Here is a 20,026-nt window from a genome sequence, read left to right as displayed (position 1 = left end):
ATTTTATGAAGCTATAAAATTGTACATTTGGGGATTAAGGTGTTTGTTGTCAGTTTTTCTTTTCAGAGCAAGTACCAAAAACTGAAGCACACTGTACTTCAGAAGTTTTTCTTACATTAAAATCAGCGCGGTTAAGTTGTAATGGATGTGTAAATATAAATTATCAATTAAAGAATAATTAAATCACATGATTTACCAAAAAGAGCACCACTCCACTATCATTATCATTCAAACACTTCAGTCCACTGCCTATACAACTTATTCATATTTTAAAAATATAAGGTGAAGGTTCCTTTCCCCTACTGTTCTCATAATAAATTAAAACATATACTTACTAATTCAACTTTCAAATTTGCCTTTCTTAAAAGATTTTAGTCCTTTAACTTGGATGTCCCTTACCTGAATGTAAAAACCAAAGTGCTCAATTCAGATTTCAGAGACACTAGTTACATCAAGTTAATAGGGGGGAAAAAAAGCCTGGTTTCTGGAAACCTTGATGGTAAGGAGATTAAGCATCTCTTCCTTTAAATTACAGCTTTAAAAGGGCATAGGGCATCCATCGAAGAATAAAGCCTTCTCTCTCTCTCTCTCTCACACGCACACACACAAGGCAATCCTATTTATCTGACCTATTCAAACTGTCACAGCAGGACTATTGTTAACCCTAAAAAATTCTCCTTTAAAATATTTAAACTTCATTTTAAAATTAAAACTGAAAGCAAGATACTCAGCTGCCAACTACTGTGTAGTATGAAACTATTAAAGCCTGCACTGACCTACTTCATATTATCATCATGACAATATGGATGTATGCCAAGAAAATAATGAAATTACTATATAACAAACTTTAATTTTCTATTCAAAAATTGTCACTGTTTTTAAATGTGTAAATATTGTACTGCAAGGCCAGTTGTTTTATACTTTTTAAGTTGCAATATAAAAAAAGGAGTTTTGATATTTCAGTAATCATATTCAATGATGAACATGCAAGATCTCATTTTTAAAATCAGAGCTTTTTTAAACACCACATTTAATTTTATTTTTAAACTTCTATTAAAAGCAGTCTCTTAGACTAAACTCCAAATAATGCTTTCCATTTTTAAAATAGCACTACACTTCTTAAAACATGTCAGTTAATGAAGAACCCTACAAAAATAATGCAAGTTCATGTTCAAAGAATATTTGCAATGGCTCTAACAGAGGACAGACTTAAGTCAGTGTATTTAATTATTAAAAGACTGCTACCAGTCTTTCAGAGTTTAATCTAATGTTGAAATATTAGAAATTATCATACAAGAAAGTATAGGAATAGCAAAGGATATTTCATCCATGGTTTCTAAAAAAAGACACACGGAATGGCAACACATTTATTTTAAATTAAGCACATCCTTTTAAATTAGAAAATCACTTTGCTGTGTAAACTACCACCTTAAAATATCTCATACTAAAGAAACCCTTTCTTCACAATCAATGCAAAGATTAAGATCCCTGGAAGAGAATTTTAATCTCAGAATAAAGAAGGCAAAAACATCCAGAAACAGCAGCTAAACCAACTGAAAGGAAGAGACACATTAGGTTTTGTGCTGCATATTAATATTCTTACGCACAGTGTCTGTTTGGTGAAAATTCACAATACACTTCTTCCTCCCAGTATGACTGCAAAAAGGAGTAAACACATTTTACATTCCTCAGTCCCAAATTCATGCTACCATCATGCACCATGACTTAATTTCGACCCGTATTCCTCTTACACATAAGTGAAAAACATAAATGACTTGTTTATCTGCACTCGAAATTGAGGAGGGGGCAAAAGCATTTTTTGGCTCCGGAGCCCAGGAGCTGATGCAAAGTCCCCACACCTCCAGAGGTCCTATGAATATGCACCCGACTTTGTGGAGACCCCCATTCAATGAATGCATCAGCCTCCTCCTCGGCTCCCTTGCCCGCCGCCCCCCACCCGCTTTGCAGCAGAAATGTGCCTGGGCTTTTTTACCCCAGCGATGGAGGATCCTCTTACCAGATGGAGTTCTTGATCCTGTGTTGCAGCGCCCTGGCCTCTGTCCCTGGCAGCCCGGGCACAAGGGCTGGCAGAGCCACCCCCGAGTTGGGGGCGCTGGGGGGAGGCTGCTGATGGGCATCAGGCTGCTGTGGTGGCGGCTGTTGTTGTTCCTCTGCCATCGCTGCTGGAGGGGGGGGGAGGGACGGGGGGAGGGAGGGAGGGAAGATGGGGGCGCGGGGAAGGGTGAGGGAAGAGACGGGGAGGGGAGGACGTCGGGGGAGAGGAGGAGGGGGGAGGGGAAGAGGAGGAGGAGGACGAGGAGGAGGAAGGAAGCTGGATAAGCTAGGCCTTTACCCCAGGGCTCGAGTGAGTCGCTTTCGCCTGCCGCCTGGGGGACATCACCGGGGAGACCGAGCGGCTCCTTACGGCCGGGGCGCTTCACCGCGGGAGAGGCATGGCGGCGCCCCTCAGCCCCCCGCCGCCACCGCCGCCGCCTCCTCCCGTCAGCGGCCGGGGCTTGGGGGGGTGAGGAGGGGGCGTCTGAACACGAGGTGGGGGGCAGGGCTCCCCCAAATCCAAGGAGAACGGTTGCTCAGGGACCTGGCGGCCTGGCCTTCCTTTCTTGCCCCCGGGGCTTTCTACTCCGGCAGCCCCGCGCTGCTGCAGCCCCAGGCTCGGCTCCACGCCACTCCCCACGCCGCCGCCGCCGCCGCCGCCGCGGCCACCGCTGCCCTGCCAGCCCCGGAGGCAGCCCAGTGCGCGCAGCCGCACTGCGGCCCGGCGCAGACGGCAAAACACCTACCGCTCGGCCGCGGGGGGGGGTGGGGGGGCGTGGACCAGTGTGTGCGGGATACGCGCGCGGGCGCGGGGGGCGCACGGGCGCGGAGGGCGGGCGCGGGCCAGCTGGGCCCGGAACGTGAGCCGCCGGGGCCGAGGAGGGGACTGGCCGAGCTGGTGGAGGAGAGCAGGAAAACGTGGGGGGAGGTGCTGGCGAGAGAAAGAGAACTTGCGTGAGGAGGAGGAGGAGAAACCAAATTTAACATTTGGCGTGGAAATGGGATTTTTTTTTTTTTTTGCATCCTCCAAGCAAGTAAAGTGAAATCAATCAACATTATCCTCCCTCCCCTCGGCAAGTGAGGATTACTTTCTCCTTGGGTAAAGGAAGAGAACTGAAGCAGGTAAGAGCATAAGCTGACTTTTCAGAAGCCCCCAAAGAAGAACACCCGTTGGAATTAACCACCCTTTAGGTCATTCAGTCTTGAACGGAAATCGCAAGGCAGGAGCTGGGTTGAGTGCTCCTCGGTCGGGCATTCAAAGCCCTCCAAATCTGGCCCCACTTTAGCTATCCAATCATAGCTGCCTCCATCCCCGTGCAAGAACTCCCGGCTCCAATCAGTGAAGTCTCCATGCCATTCTCAATGCGCCGCAGACTCATTCTTCCTTCGTGCCTTTGCTCGTGCTCTTCCTCTCACCTCCCTCCCCACCCCACCCCCTTTCCTGGATTGCCCTCCCTCCTCCTCTATACCGCTCTCCAGCCAACCCAAGCTCTCGGGCACAGCTCAAGTCGCGGCTTGTCAGGGTCCCTGGCAGCTAAGGCCCCTGCCTGCCTCGGAAAGAAACGCGTGTAGTTCTCACAACATGGAGGCTCAGGCTCCAGCCACAAGCTCCTTCCTTCGGAGCCAGTTGAACCCCTGGACGTACTCTCTGCCCCCTACCACGCTACTCATCTTTAAGAGCTAGCTTTGCCCACCAAGAGTAAGACTCCCTGCCAGAAACATGCAAGTCCCCTTTAAGAGCAGAAGAATTGGCTTTTCTAGGTGGGGCTGATCAGGGAGGCCTAAACTGCCTGGGTGTAGAAGACTACAGCCAAGGCCTCTGGCACCAGACGGAACAGCTGCTCAGCTCACACTGACCTTTCTATGGGCCTGTGGGTGTTATGAGCTATTCTGCTTTAACTTTTCTGACAGTTTCTATCAGGTTTCTACCTGTCAGATTCTCTGGCCACTTTCCTGCAGTGCTTGGACTTTGGGCAGTGAGTCCCTGCCACCTTTTAGACTCCTCCTGGGTGGGGAATCTGATTGGCTTGGGTTTCTTGGCCTTTGGAGTTCTAGGTTCCCTGCCTTGGCCTGGAACCTTTTCGCTTTTGCACCACTGTGCCCTCAGGCCTGACTCACAGAATCCACTCCCAGCTTCCCCCTGAGTTCTTGCACGTGGTGGGAGCAGGAGGAGTAGGAGGGAGGAAGGATACCTGCGTGCTAGACAGCTCCTCCATGAGGATTCAAAGCCCCTTGGATTCCTTTGCACCCTGAAACCCACTGCACTGACTCTGCCACACAAACAAGCCCCCTCTTCCATAACCTAGGGTCACTATTCGCTTAGCCATTTTTAGAAAATATTAGTTGTTTATGAATTCATTTTGCTTATGGACCCTTATGTTCTATGTAAAAACAGGCTTTTTTTCTGTACCAAATTGATAGACGTGCTGTGCACTAGACAGAAGCTTTGAAGAATGAAAATGCCTGATGTTTGCTGAGCACTTTTTACTGTGCAAGGCCGACCTAGCACTTTCCATATATTGTCATCCCCAAATTGTATAATGTAGTAATAGTCTCCCTATTTTACAGAACCAGAAGCTTAGCGAGGTTAACACTCTTAAAGTGACCCAAATAGTAAATGAGGGAGCCAGGATTTGAATCCTGAAGTCTAATGCCAGAGCTTACAAGCCTTGGTGAAAATGAAGTTATACTGAAAAATCTTGAATGCATGTCTAAGCTGTATATCCATGGGGAAGATGGAGGGAGTAAAAAGGCATTGGGGAAAGTTGCAAAGTCTCCCAGGTTCTAATTTTTTTACCTTGCCAAGAGAGAATGATGGCTCCACGTTGCCACACCCTGGGAGGGGGAGACCCTAGGGAGGAGGTTCATCCAAGAAGGGTAATGTATCTGAGACTGCCAAACGCCTTAAGAAAAGGAAGCTGAGAACCAAGACGTTTCTTTTAAAATTTACTACCGGGTGTCACACAGGCTGACTTCCCGACTGCTATTTTTCAGTGTTTTATAGGTTCCATAAAAGAGCATGTCATCCCAGCAGCCACTAGAGGGCACAGCAGAGCCGCAACCCTGAACTGCCCTCTAGCGGCCTGACGAGAGGGCAGTGTTGAGCCTGTGGGCCCTCAAGGGCCCACGGGGGGTTGACATCTGGGACTCTTAGGTTCAACCAGCAATGAGAGGGGTCGCAGATAATGTCAGACTTAAGAGATCTTATTGCCAGAATGGACATCCTTGCAGGGAGGCTTTAAAGAGTCAGCCCCCACTGCTCACTTAAAATCTGGGAGTGGAGTGTGTGTTTTGTTACCGTCTTCCGAGAGGGCGGTGAATACGGTTATACCAGTAGAAACCTAAAAGAAATCTGATGAAGTTATTCAAAATCGTGGGTGGGGACTCAAGCCAAACCCAGATACCTCGAGTAAAGGTGGCAGTGTAGCCATGGTGCTTCTGAAATTGTGTTTGCCCCCCTCTGGTTATGAAACTCTGTACTAAGGTCCCTCAGGGACCCAGAATCAATGTGGCTGAATTCCTCAGACCTTCGGTTTGACTCAGTGAGAAGTAGCGGAAAACATTATAGTGAACATGAATTTTCAAGAGAATACACTAAATTTTGAGCTTTTGTTTCTCAACCCTGAGGAGTATAAGTCTGTTCTCCCTGGGAAAGTGTACTCCCGTGGAAAATTTTGAGAAACGCTGATGTAGTGGGGAAGAAAGACTCCAGTCTGAGAGTCAGAAAACCTAGGAATTCAAACCCTCTGTTCTCATCTCTATAAAAATGAAAATCATTACCTATCTCACAGGGTTATTGTGAGAAACACATAAGGTGATACCTAAACCAGGGAAATGCTGTACACAGAGAAAGACAATCTATAAGGTGGATCGTGAGTACCTTGAAGCCTTATTTTATCTTAGTAATCCCGGGACACAATTCCTTACTCCTGGGTGTTCATATTTGTTGAATTGAGTAGTTACCTAACCTGAATTTTCTTAGCCCAGTACATTATACCATCTTGCTCTCTTATGTCTAAACTTTGTCTCCTTTATGAAACTAAAGGAGTACATATGTTTATGTACATATGTTTATCATACATTTATTATACCCCATACATAAGTGTGTCAGGCATTGAAAATATAAATAAATAAATAGATAGGTAAGACCTGGTCCTAACTTGAAGTAGTTTACATTCTGGCGAGCAGAGAGACCTATTAATATATACTAGTTACACAAGGTGGTGAGTATAGTGGAGGGAGGGATTGGTCCTGCTCAAGGTAAAAGAGCTTTTGGAGAAGGCCTCTTGGCTATCATTTGAATGGGGTCTCATCGGGTGAATAGAAGTTCAACAGGCAGTACACTGAGGGAAGATGTTTTCAGGTCAAGGAGCAGCATGAACACTGGTGTGAAGCCATGAAAGGGCACATGAGATGAGTGCATAATGCAGAACCCAGTGTTAGCTCTGTGCTCAGATCCTTAATGGAGTGTATAGGGGAGGGAAAGGAGGGGAGGGAGACACAGCCCATTTTACTAAATGTTACTCTGTGTTAGTTACGATTGTTCTGACAAAATGAGGCCTCAAATAGGCTCATCATTGGTTAATATTGGTTAAGTGCTTAAAGTGTACATTTAATTTCCACCAAGTATGGTGGTTTACAGATGTGGAAAAGATCAGGTTCTACCCTCTTTTCCTTTCCCTCTTAAAAACAAAGGATTCCCTCATCCTTTTTTCCTTTATCATTACTTTCTCTGCCTTCTTCCATTGCAAACTTTTCCCTCTAGCAGCTGAAAGTGGAATATGTAATTATCTACATGTTATTATTTAAGGGAACAGGGAAGGAAGGCTTTCCATCTCCAAAAAAACTTTCTGTGTATCAGAAAGTGATGATTAATTTCTTTGGACTAAGCTCTTGTCTTTCAAAATGCATGTAGTACAAGGGGAGCTGATGTATCAAGTTCCAGTGCTGTAATGTAATTGAGTTTTCAGTCTTTTACTAGCATTAGAGGGAGGGAGGTGAGGGCAGTCAGGGGGAAGACAACAAAGAGGAAGCAAGATTACAGAAGAGGGAGGTTGGAAGGCTCAAAACCAGGTGCATATTGGCAAATTTGGTTAAATTTTCTCCATGCCATACTTACTAATGTTAGCATGATGTGAAAATATGATTTCTCCTGTTAGAGCGCAAATATTTTATTATGTCATCAAAACAATGGTTTGTTAAGGGGAAGTGGCCTAACTATTCAAAAACTGGGTAAGGCAGCAAGGTGTTAACAACCCTGTCACTACCTGGCTATGTGACCCTATCTATACCAGTCATTCTGTCAGGTCCCTTTACTTACTCCTAAGGATTGTTGGGATAAAGTTCTCGTAATGTACTTGGCTCTTCAAGTGAAAGGTATTGTGAAAATGAATGCCAGGTACTGCTTTGATTTCATTTAGAAATTTTCCACTGTTGTTACAATACACGTTTATGTTGTGACCTGCATTCTTTTTTTATGAAAGAAGGTTCAAGTTAATATCATCCGTCTGAATTTTAAAAGAAATGTTTACATGGCCCCAAGTAGCAATTTGAGATCTTGGAAATTCAGGCCAGCAGCAGCTATGAACAGAAGCTGGTAAAGGAAAAGCATATTTACCTAACCCTAAAAGTGACAGTAAAAAGACACTAGAGCCAGTCCTACAATGAGGAGGTCAGCACTGGTGCAGTCTGAACTGGTAGAGCCTAGTCAGTAATCCACAAACTCATCACTCCTCAGTTCAAGACACATTTAAGTCCCTCTTATATACTAATTATTATGCTGAAACTACAGAAAGATTTAAAAATAAGTGGTAAGGGACTTCCCTGGTGGACCAGTGTGTAAGACTCTGTGCTCCCAATGCAGGGTCCTGGGTTCGATCCCTGGTCGGGGAACTAGATCCCACATGCGTGCCGCAACTAAGAATCCACATGCCACAACTAAGAAGTTCGCGTGCCGCAACTAAAGAGCCCACATGCCTCAACAAAGATCCTGCGTGCCACAGCTAAGACCCAGCACAGTCAAAATAAATCAATAAATCAAAAAAAAAATTAAAAAAAATAAGTAGTAAATACAGTATTGTTCTAATCTTCAAGAAGTTCATAATCTAATTGGAACATAGACATATCAGCCCACACATATTTTTAAACATGAAGTGAAAATGCAGGGGACAAACAAAAAAATAAGTGTGTGCCAGGATAATTTATTGAGCTATTAATTTGGTTTATGTTCCCCTTATATTTTCCCTCCTCTCCATTCCAAACATGCTTCAAGGGAGTTTTGTGTTTCTAGGCAGAAAGAAGTTTACAGGAGCTCCATATTAGACCATTCCAGGGGGCACCACTCACATTGTAATTGAAGCCTCCTGGACCACAACTCCTTAGGATGCTGTTACCCCTGGAGTTGTGCCCAGCAATTTGCCTTCCAGGTTCCTTGCTCCTAGAGGGATTTTGCTAGGGGGTTCAAGAGGTAGGGGCATCTGGTGAGGGAAAGGAGGAAAGAGAGAGAAGGAAGGAGGGGTTGTGCGTAGGTGGAACTGTGGCAAATGAAAAAATTTCCCAAACTGGAAGAGAGTCAAAGTTCAGGGTTGCAGTAGTGGGGACACCAGCCCTGTTTCCTCGATCACCCCAAGTGATAGCCAGACCTCAGACAGATGCATGGTGACCCTATGGAGGCTGGATCGCCCTACCACTCTTGGTCTATGAGCAGAGCTGTTGCTTGGCTTCTAGGGACCATGTATCCCTGAACAATGAAGTTGTCAAAGTCCATCTTCCCCCATTTTCTGGGCTCAACATAAATCTTCCAGACTCTAGTGCATTTCTAGGGAAGAACGGAGGGAAGCCCAGTAATAACTGGGATTGGAGTTCCTTCTACTTCAGTGGAATTAAGGCTGGGATCATTTAAGTCTGACGTGAATTTAATTTGATTTAAACACAATAAAGAAACGTGACATTTCTTGCACGCCCAAATTTGTACTTACAGCTTTAAACCTAACTAGTGGTGGATACTATATACAAAGCAGCGTTAAGCGAGATGTGTAAGATTAAGCATCACAGTGAATGGCACAGCTAATAACTGCTGAGGGAGTTAAGAGAAAGCAAAGAGCAAATGGAGGTGGCTTCACGGAGGGCCAAAAAAAAGTAAAACAGAGGTGGCTTCACAGAGGGCTTCGGACAGAGTTGGAGCGTAAGGAAAGGGAAGAAGTTTGTGAAAGTGGGAGAGAGAATGTCAGCAAGCCAGAAGGGAAAAGCAGTGTGAACAGAAGCAGGAAAATCAGCATGACTAAAGAGACAAACAGGAGACTGGCCTAACCGGAGTGAATAGCTGATGATAAAGGTTGTGCTGGGTACCAAATTCCAAATCTCTGCTTCTGTCCTCGCTGTATAAGGCAGGGTTGTATCAGAGAACAACCAGTAGAATATATTATAAATTTCTTGTAATATTCATTATGATCACATATTTATCACAATATTTATTGTAATTTTTCTATTATAATATATAATTTAAAGGAACTGGCTTGCCTGATTGTGCGGGTTAATAGGTCCAAACTCTGTAAGGCAGGCCAGCAGGCTGACAGGCCAGAAACTCTTGGGCAGGAACAGGCGCTGCAGTTTACAGGTGGAATTTCTTCTTCCTTAGGAAGAACCTTAGTTTTGCTCTTAAGGCCTTTCACTTGATTAGATGGAGTCCACCCAGAATATCAAGGATAATTTCCTTTACTTAAAGTCCAATGATTGTAGATGTTAACCACATCTAACAGAATTCCTTCACAGCAACACCTAGGTTAGCATTTAATTGAATAACTGGTACATTAGCCTAGTCAAGTTGACACATAAAACTAACAGTCACGTTCACTACACTCTTTATGTCATCCCTCATGTATTTGAGAAGAGGAGGAAGTCTTTGGACTTTCTTCTTAGGAACCTCAGGAAAGATCCTTTCCTATGAAGTAGGGCAACTTGTGTCCTTTCCTTGGGTACATTTATTTTCTTTGCTCTTTTTTGTATATAAATATACATACTCCCAGGAACTTCCTGTTTTTCTTCATCCTTCCCTCCCGCCCCCATTACCTGAAGTTGTACCAAGTAAGAATTGTGGTTTGATGTTAGTATGGGTTTTTAAAAAATCTTTTGTTTTTCCTATTTATAGTGCCTCTAATGTACCTATTAGCATCATTCTCCTGAGTTGGCCAAGCTCTCAGATTTCTGCCTTCTGTAGCTACCCTCTAAAGGGCTCAGCTGATGTAAGCCTCCATCCTCGTCACTTGTAACCCTGGGTCTGTGGTTGGAACAGGGCTCAGCATCCAACATAAGGGCAACCAATCCCCTGGTGACCTGTGAGCTGGCTAAATATAAGGTCTTTGCTCAAGGAAGAGGTTAGTAATTAATTAACAAATTGATTCCTTTCTTGGAGAATATGAATATGATAAAGAGAGACAGTTAGGCAGTTGACGGTAAAAAAAAAATAAAGTAGCTAAGAGACACAAGTGAGGCAGACCTCAGAAAGCATTAGGCAGCAGCAACCAGTAGAGGGAATAAGTAAGAGGCAACTGTGAGAAGACAAGCAGAAAAGGCTTTCGGAAGATAAGATAGTTGCTTAGTAATGGTAGGAGCAATAGGCCCAGAGGTGGGTAGAAACTGGGGAGATTTTTTGATGGAGCTCCAGAGTAAGAGGGCACAAATGAGGAAGAGCAGATTATTGGCCAGGCCTTGGGGAAATCCAGAATAACTGACCAGAAACCAAGGAGCAGAAAGTCTAAGTGACTTCATACAGACTTGAAGAGAGCTAGGGAACTAAAAGTCCATTTAGGTTCCAGTGCAGTTCTAGCAAGTGGTTTATTTCCTCAGATCCTCAGGAGAAGGTTTCCATTGCTACCTTACTTTAGGGTGGATCTCTCTCTTCCAAAAGATTCTTACACATGCGGTTATGGTCCTGACCATCTGAAGGGCTCAATTAAATGTCAAGAATTGCGTCCTCTTGAAAGTCTTACCTTATCCATTCCTCATCTCACCCGCACCCAGGTTGAGTTAGCTGTCCCTTTTCTGTGGTCCTTTAGGACCTCACACAGCCTTATGTCAAAGACACTATCTCATTATATGGTAATTGTAGGCTTACTTGTCAATTTCTTGTACTTACCCTCCCCACCGTTGGCTCCAAGTACTGTGAACTGTATGTGGTTAGGATGTATGTTTTTATAATTTTTTTTTTTTTTTTTTTTTTTTTGCGGTATGCGGGCCTCTCACTGCTGTGGCCTCTCCCGTTGCGGAGCACAGGCTCCGGACGCGCAGGCTCAGCGACCATGGCTCACGGGCCCAGCCGCTCCGCGGCATGTGGGATCTTCCTCGACCAGGGCACGAACTTGTGTCCCCTGCATCGTTAGGCGGACTCCCAACCACTGCGCCACCAGGGAAGCCCTATGTTTTTATTCTTTTCTGTATCTCCTACATATAGTACAGTCCCTACCATAAAGTAGCCAAATAATAAATGTTTGTTGAATTGAATTATTGGGTTAGAGAGAACTCCTTTTGTTTAGGCCAAGAAAAAAAAGGCAGGATGCAGGAAAAAGCAGAATGGGCTAATAAGAAAACTCAATAGCTTGTCCGTAATAATAGTGCATGTACTAAGAACTTAGTTAATTCATACTTAAAATTCATGTCTCTGTGACTATACAAAAATTTCCCAAGCAGCCAAATATTGTCTGTTCAGCTAGACATCTGGTGCTATGATTCACCAGTTTTAAAGGTACTTTGGCCAGCCCTCTTCCTTTTTTTTGTTTTGTTTTGTTTTTTGCGGTACGCGGGCCTCTCACTGTTGTGGCCTTCCCGTTGCGGAGCATAGGCTCCGGACATGCAGGCCCAGTGGCCATGGCTCACGGGCCTAGCCACTCCGTGGCACGTGGGATCTTCCCGGACCGGGGCACGAACCTGTGTCCCCTGCATCAGCAGGCGGACTCTCAACCACTGCGCCACCAGGGAAGCCCCCTCTTCCTTTTAAGTAGAAGAGTCGGCTACGTTCTCCCTTCAGCCTCCAGTTTCTCATCTGAATTCAGATCCACACTCTTGGACAGGCCAGGCTTGAGGCTCACTCTCAGGAACATCCTTTGGGCTTCAGAGCTGAGAGTCCAGGACCCAAATCCCAGCCATACCCCTTGCTACTTTTGTAGTCCCAGACAAGTCCCTCACAACTCTCTGAGCCTTGGTTTCAAAGTGGTAGAAGTGGGGAAATAGGACTCCCTTACATAGTTATGCTGAATGTTTGATGAAAAATATTTGTGAAAATACCTAGCACAATGTTTTATACTTCGTAAGAGCCAAATAAATGTGAATTTCCTGTATATTCCTGAGGAGGTGGAGAAGGGAAGGGAAGACATAGGATGATGGTGGAGGACAAGGACCTTGACAGTAACAGGGCCCCTGAAAATCAAATGGGCCAGCAGCTGAGGGACCGTGTGCCACCACTTGAAAATCTGTTAAAGCACAGGTCTTAGTCATCCAAAGCCACACTGCTCCAGAGGCAGCTGCCACAGGAGATTTTTTGATCAGTGTGGAAGGACATTCAAACCCTGCCAGGTTGAAATTGGGGCACAGTTGATAGTGAGATAGGCATCATTAATGGCAAGGGGAAAATTTTTGGCCTACACGAAGCAGAGAAAAATTTGAGATTCATCTAATGCTGTCTCAGAGAGTTCTGAGAATGTACAGAGGCAACCCCTGCAAATAAACCCAACACTGGAAATGGAGAAAGAAGGGAAGGTGTTAATAATCAATTGAGGAATCTCAGAGTATTCATAGGAATTTCACATCCACATGTATCCCTTCTGAGGTCCCGAAAGAAAGCCCAATGAGACCAGCTACTCTTCCCAGGGACTTAAGAGCCCAGATAATGTGTGTGTGTGTGTGATTGAGGGAGGGGGGCGTCAGGGTTTATGTTTTCCAGCTGCTCTGGGTAGAGTTCCCTTAAATCAGGATTAAAAACTGTTAAAGTTAGCTCATAAACAGGCTATGAACAGGCTGCTTGGCAGGCAGGGATTGAGGTATGGCAGGACGGGGGTAGCATTCCAAAACAGGATGAGCTTGTTAGTCAGATTTTTCTGACTGAATATGTCACAGATGTCACTGATTGCTGCCTAATGTGTCATTTGTTATCAGGCGGAAAATGCTAAATGATTACAGCTCTGCAGCAACCGGTGTCTCCCACCCCCATGAAGGAACACTTTTTAATTGAATGGACCACCGAATCTATTTTTAAAGGCAAGTGACTCAAGACTAAGTACCCCTTTTCACTCTAATTGGTGAACATCGTTTTCTCATTTCGAGTCCCCTCAGAGATGCTGTTGGAGTAGGGCTTCAATGTTCTTTCTGTGTCGTAGATGCTCTTTCTGAGTATATTTTTAAATGTTTTGAAATTTTAAAAATGGTAAGATAATAAGTTACCACCCACAAATAAATTATATTTAATGGTGTTTTGAAAGGGTTAGTTTTAAAATCCTGTGTTTGAAGATTAAATCAAGACGTCAGACTGAAGGAAGCTTACCTCTACCAAATCTTATGAAATGACAGAAAAGGTTGAGAGATGGGGGAAAGGGGAAGGGGGAGAGGAATAATTGGTAACAGGACTGGGGACAAAAAAGTGTCATCAGTGTATCAGAAAATTTGGAAAATTTTCTTGGAAAAACAAATTAGAGCACCTGAACCTCAAATACTCCTAAGTTTAAGACTGCTAAAGGATTAGAGGCAATTTCAGGGCTGCTCCCATCTCAGAAAGAGCAGATTCAGTGCGTAGAGGGTGCTAGCATAATGACCAGAGCAATGAATGAAGATATAGGAGTTGGAGCAGCTGGACTGCTGATCTCCTTCCCTTTTCCTGCTTAGAATTGTCCCCAGATTAAAGCAGTGAGCCTGTGGGTCCTGGGAGCCAAAGATAGAATAATAGCAATGGACTCCAGGAGGGACAGGGAGACCCCTCGCTCTGAAATCACTCTGCCCAGCAGTATGTCCTTCCCTTCTGCTATAATCACCGGAGTCAACTCACATTAAGAAGAAGTAGAGCACTAAAAGGAATTTTCATTTACAAAGTAAAAGATTAATCAACGTAAGAATAACCCAAGTTTGTAGAGGCAACAAACTCAGTAAATACTGAAATAATACCTGTGGAAAGATAAATGAAAAGTAAGTATAAATTTCATCTTATTTTAAGAAAAATATAACTATAAGTAAAATATATACTTGCTACAAATTAACAGTTATCTTCAAAGAGATTAGGACATTATTACATTAGTGGAAAGGAAGCAAACAGTGATCTTAGGGGTTAAAAACATGATTTTCAAAATAAGAAAACTCAGCAGATGTGTATCATCAATAGAAATTCCTTGAAAGGATAACTGACTTTTGGATGAATTTTAATAAAATAGATAATGAATCCAAGAAAGGTGAAGATATTCAAGAAACAGTGGAAAGGAAAGAAACTAGTTAACTTGTCTAATTATGGCCTGTGTTTAAAAATTAGTAACATAAAATTAAAATCTAATTAGATGCTGGCAGACTTTTCCTGTAAAAGACCAGAGAGTAAATATTTTCAGCTTTGTGGTCCATACAGACTCTGTCTTAACTACTCAGCTCTGCTGCTATAGTGTGAAAGCAGCCATAGATAATATGTAATTAAATGGGCCTGTTTGTGTTCCAATAAAACTTTATTTACAAAACAGGCAGCAGGACAGATTTAGCCTGCCTGCCACCCCTGTTTTGGATGAATGCAGCATAAAGATGGCAGAGACAAGGTGTGATGAAGAGATAAGAGGAAAGTTCTAAAAGGTCAATTAATAATGAACCTTTACAAACCTAACAATATAACATCAAAAGTCATGTTTATAATATAACGTATAAAGTAAAAACTGATAGAAATACAGGTAGTGATGAAAAATACACAGCTATTTTGGAAGACTTCAACCCAGAAATTGACAGATAAAGTAGGAAAAAAGGAAGCAAGCGTAGTGAGAATTTGAATAATACAATAAAGAAACTTGACTGAATAGGTGTAAAGGACTGTACACAATAAATGGTGAATGCATAATCTCTTCTAACACACATGCAACATTAACTACTTTCTAAAACAAAGAGAGAAAAGAAAATGTTAATAAATTCCCAGATAAGAAATCATTCAGGTCACATTCTTTGATCACACTGCAATAAAATTTGGAGTTAGTACAAAAGAATACAATTTTTGTAACTTGGAAATAAAAAACCCACACCTTTAAATAACTTTAACTTAGAATAACTTTAATGAAAAGAAATGTAAACTGAAGCTATCAATTATTTAAACATAACAATACCAAAAATTTATTAAACGTTACTATACAACCAGCTTTGTGGTAAGTGATCCACCTGGATTGTCTCATTTTATTATCACAATAATCCTGAGAAGTTGATTCCATTATCATCTATTTCACAGATGAAGAACTGAAACACAAAGCTCTGTTAAATAACCTGCCCAAGGGCACATAGTCCATAGATGACAGAGTTGGGATTTGAACCTAGATAGTATAGTCCAGAGCCAGTATATTTAACTGCTACAACAAGAAGAACAATGAGATCAATACAATTCAAAATCTATACATACTCAGAGAAAACTTATAGCCCTGGATGCATGCATTAGAAAATAGGAAAAGATTGAATGGAAGTAAATCGTGCATACAGTTCAAGAAGCTAAAGGAAGAAAAATAAAAATATATAAGGAAAGTATTACTAAAGAAAAAACCAGAAATGCATGAAATAAGGAGTAGAGTTAATCTGAATAAAATTAAAACTGATCATCTGAAAAGAAGCAAAAATATCAGAAGTCTAGAATGTTTAATCAAGGTTAAAAAAAAAAGAGAGACAGAATTATCAACCTTTGAAATAAGAAAGGGACATTATAAGTATAGAGTAGATTCTAAAAAATCTGAGATGAATACAAAATTTAAGATAATAAATTAGAAAATTCTAGATTAAAATAATTTCTGGAAAATAGAAATCACCAAAATTGACCCATGAAGAAATAGTCACCTTAAAACAACAACAATAAAAACAGTGAGAGCATAGTCAAAGCTCTCTCATAAAAGGTCACCCAACAAAGATGGTTCTATAAGTAAGGAACAAATAATCCCTATGGTATATTAATTAGTTAATCCAAAGCATGGAAAAAATAGAAAGTTTTCTAACTCATTTACATTGGAGCTGACATGGCCTGAATTTTAAAACTGGCAAGAAAAGCGTACACTCACTTATGAACACATATACAGATATCTTAAGTATTGGTATTAGTAACACTTTACTAATGCCAGAAATGTATTTTTTAAATGTCATAAGTAAGAAGGATTTATCTAAGCTATTTATCTAAGGTATTCAAGGCTGATTCAAAATTCAAAATATATTAATGCAAATCATTACATTCAAAATAAAAAAAATATTAAGAGATACAAATGGCGTTTGATACAATTTGACATCTATTTTTTTTAACATCTTTATTGGAGTAAAATTGCTTTACAATGTTGTGTTAGTTTCTGCTGTATAACAAAGTGAATCAGCTATATGTATACATGTATCCCCATATCCCCTTCCTCTTGCATCTCCCTCCCACTCTCCCTATCCCACCCCTCTAGGTGGTCACAAAGCACAGAAACCTGTGCTATGCAGCTACTTCCCACTAGCTATTTTACATTTGGTAGTATATATATGTCAATGCCACTCTTTCACTTCGTCCCAGCTTACCCTTCACCCACCCTGTGTCCTCAGGTCCATTCTCTACGTCTGTGTCTTTATTCCTGTCCTGCCCCTAGGTTGATTAGAAAGAAAACCACTTTTGCCAACCAGAAATAGAAAGAAACTTCTCTGTTTTAATGAAAGATATCTGCATACACAAGCATCATAGCTAATGAAGTATTAGAAGCTTTCCTATGAAAGTTTTTTCAATATTGCTTTGAGAGTCCTGGCTAATGCTATATGATAAGAAAAAGAAAGTTAAAAGTGGCAAACCAGGAGAAAATATTTTCAAAATATATATTATTACATTTAATAAAGAACACCCCAAAATTGATAATAAAAATATAAGCAACCTAATAAAAACATGTGCAAAGGATCTAAATAACCACTTCCATAAGGAGAAATGTAAATAATGAATAAAAAGTAATTTAAAATAACAGTGAATTGCATTTTTTTTTTTTGCCCTTAGAACTGGCAAATGTGTAAGAGATTGATAATATCTAGTGTTTATAAAAATGTTGGGAAACAGGTATTTTCATATACTGTTGGTCAGAATGTAATTTGTAAGACTTTCTTAGAAAGCAATTTAGCAGAATTTACCAAAATTTTTACTCTACAATTTCTTTTACTCAGCAATTTTGTTTCTACTGTTTCAGCCAAAAGAATTGTTCATAGTGCACAAAAAAGAAAATACTTGTTTGTGTGCACCAAGAAATTTTAAGAAAGTTTGTTGCAACATTGTTTCAAATAGTGAAAAATTAGGAGTAATTTATATATCCGTTAGTAGGGAAATTAATTAATTATGTTACATTGATACAATAGAATACTGTGCAGCTGTTAAAATGAGACTGATCTGTATTCGACAGAAAGAGCTGAGAGATGTATTTTTAGGCTAAAAATAAAATTACAGAATTATTGTGAAGTGTGGATGTGAATTTTTTAATGTTACACATACATATGCATATACATATATATATATATATATATATGCACATATATATGTGCATGTAAATGTATAAAAGATAATTTGGAAGTAGAATCACCTAATGTTTTTTTTTAGGGAGGACAGCAAGAATGAGGGACAGGAAACAGAGGTAAGACTAATGTTTTAGTCTCTATATTTCAGTGTTGTTTGAATCTTTCAGTGAAAATATATCCTGTAAATTTCTATGATTTTTTAAAGTTTTTTTTTTGAGTTTTAACATACTGAGACTAAAGTGCACAAATTATAAGTATATAGCCCAATGAATTTTTAAACGTGTATTACTCATGTAACCACTACCCAGATCAAGATGTAGAATATTTCTGCTCCCTAGAATGCTCCATTGTGGTCCTCCATTGTACCCACCACCACAGATTATTTTATCTGTCCCTGAAATTCATAGAAATAGAATCATACAGCTTATTCTAATTTTGTGTCTGGCTCTTTTAGTTTCATATCATGTCTACTATACTAATCCATGTTATCAGTTCTTTTCTATTGCTTATAGTATCCCACTGTATGAATACACCACAATTTAGTTATCCATTCCTCTGTTGATAGACATTTGAGTTATTTTCAGTTTGGGGCTATTAGGAAGAAAACTGCTATGGCTTGCCTTGTACATGCCTTCTGCGATATTCATGCATTTCTCTTATATACCTAGTACTGGAACTGCTGGGTCGTAGAGGAGGTTTTAGTAGAGTGATTCAAGGTAATTGTAACAATTTACACTTTCATTAGTGTATATGGAAGTTCCAGTTCCAGTTGCTCCATAATCTGGTTACCACTGCATATTGTCAATTCTTTTCATTTTAGCCGTTCTGATGAGTCCATACTGATATTACATTCTGGTTTTATTTTTATTTGCTTGATAACTAATCATATGGAATATCTTTTCATGTACTTATGTCCATGCTGATATTCTGTTTTCTAAAACTCCCACTCAAGATTTTTCTCATTTTGTTTGAGCTGTTTATCTTCATTGTGTTGTTTATCTTTTTCTTACTGATTTGTTGGCATTCTTTAGATATTGTGGCTATGAGATATTTTTTGGATATATATGCTACATCTATGATATATGTATATAAACATGCATATATATATATGCATATATATCACAAATATCTTCTCTTGGTCTATGACTTTCTGGTTCACTCTCTTGATGGTGTACTTCGATAAATAGAATTTCAGAATTTATAAATCTTTTATGGTTCATGGTTTTTTGGGTCTTATTTAAGAAATCGCTGCCTACCCCAAGGGCATGGAATTATTCGTCTATGTTATCTTCTAGAACGTGTCAGCAGACTATGGCCCATGTGGCCTGCCACCTGTTTTTGTAAATAAATTTTTATTGGAACACAACGATTCCAATTCGTTAGTGTACTGTCTATGGTTGCTTTTGTGCTGTAGCAGCAGAGTTGAGTAGTTGCAACGGAGACCATGTGGACCACAAAATTGAAAATATTGAGTATCTTGTACTTTACAGAAAAAATTTACTAACCTCTGTTCTAGAAAATTATTGATTTCCTTTCATATTAGGCCTATAATCCAATTGGAATTAAGTTTTGTAAATGGTATAAAATAGGGTTAAAGTTTGTTACGTATGAATTATCTAACTGCTCCAGCATCAAGTTTTGAAAAAAAATCTCATTACCACAAAATTGCAGTAGCACCTTTGATGTATATCAGGTTACTGTATAGGCATGGGCCTGTTTCTAGACTCTCTCTTCTATTTCACTGTTTGTTTACCTATCACTGCACCAGTACCACACTATCTTAAATATTGTAGGTTTATGCTAAGTCTTGGTATCTGATCTTGTAAATCTTCCAACAATTTCTTCTTCCTGATTTTTTGGCTCTTGCATTTCCGTATAAAGTTTAGAATTGCCTGATAAATTTCCACAGAAAACCTTGCTGGGAATTTGACTGTGACTGCATTGAGTCAATAAATTAATTTTGGGAGAATTGATGTCTTTATAAAACAGAGTCTTCAAATCCATGAACATGGTATATTTATCTATTTGTTTAAGTGTTCTGTGGTTTTCCCTACAATGTTTTGTATTTTTCAGTTTAGCAATCTTGCGTGTCTTTCATCAGATTCATTCCTAGATATTAGACCGTTTCCAAAGCTATTGTTAATAGTGTTGTATCTAAAATTTTATTGACTAATTGTTTTTGCAAGTGTAATATATAGAAATGCAATAGATTTTTATATATTGAGTTTGTATCTAGTGACCTACCTAAATTCATTTATTA

The 20,026-nt window shown here is 40.7% G+C and overlaps 2 protein-coding genes across 4 annotated transcripts in view; one reads left to right on the top strand and one right to left on the bottom strand.

Moving 5' to 3' along the window:
* Positions 1–2,806, bottom strand: part of RFX7 (regulatory factor X7) — a 148,712-nt gene extending 145,906 nt beyond the window's left edge. The window contains exons 1-2 of one of the 2 annotated variants that reach the window (XM_079912285.1): positions 2,802–2,806; positions 2,018–2,183 (exon numbers count right to left, since the gene is read on the bottom strand). In XM_079912285.1, coding sequence (XP_079768411.1) covers positions 2,018–2,178 — 161 coding nt within the window. In that variant the 5' untranslated portion in view covers positions 2,179–2,183; positions 2,802–2,806. Of the gene's footprint in view, positions 1–2,017; positions 2,184–2,353; positions 2,457–2,801 lie in introns of those variants that run through there. The other variant, XM_079912284.1, reaches the window with a different exon arrangement.
* Positions 2,807–13,104: 10,298 nt separating this feature from the next.
* Positions 13,105–20,026, top strand: part of TEX9 (testis expressed 9) — a 205,797-nt gene continuing 198,875 nt past the window's right edge. Inside the window, exons 1-2 of one of the 2 annotated variants that reach the window (XM_079912289.1) lie at positions 13,105–13,306; positions 17,853–17,882. In XM_079912289.1, coding sequence (XP_079768415.1) covers positions 13,215–13,306; positions 17,853–17,882 — 122 coding nt within the window. In that variant the 5' untranslated portion in view covers positions 13,105–13,214. Of the gene's footprint in view, positions 13,307–17,852; positions 17,883–20,026 lie in introns of those variants that run through there. The other variant, XM_079912288.1, reaches the window with a different exon arrangement.

This window comes from Stenella coeruleoalba, assembly GCF_951394435.1.
Source record: "Stenella coeruleoalba genome assembly, chromosome: 2".
Classification (NCBI taxonomy): domain Eukaryota; kingdom Metazoa; phylum Chordata; class Mammalia; order Artiodactyla; family Delphinidae; genus Stenella; species Stenella coeruleoalba.
The sequence above is the reverse complement of the archived record's forward strand: the minus strand, read 5'-3'. Positions and strand labels throughout refer to the sequence as shown.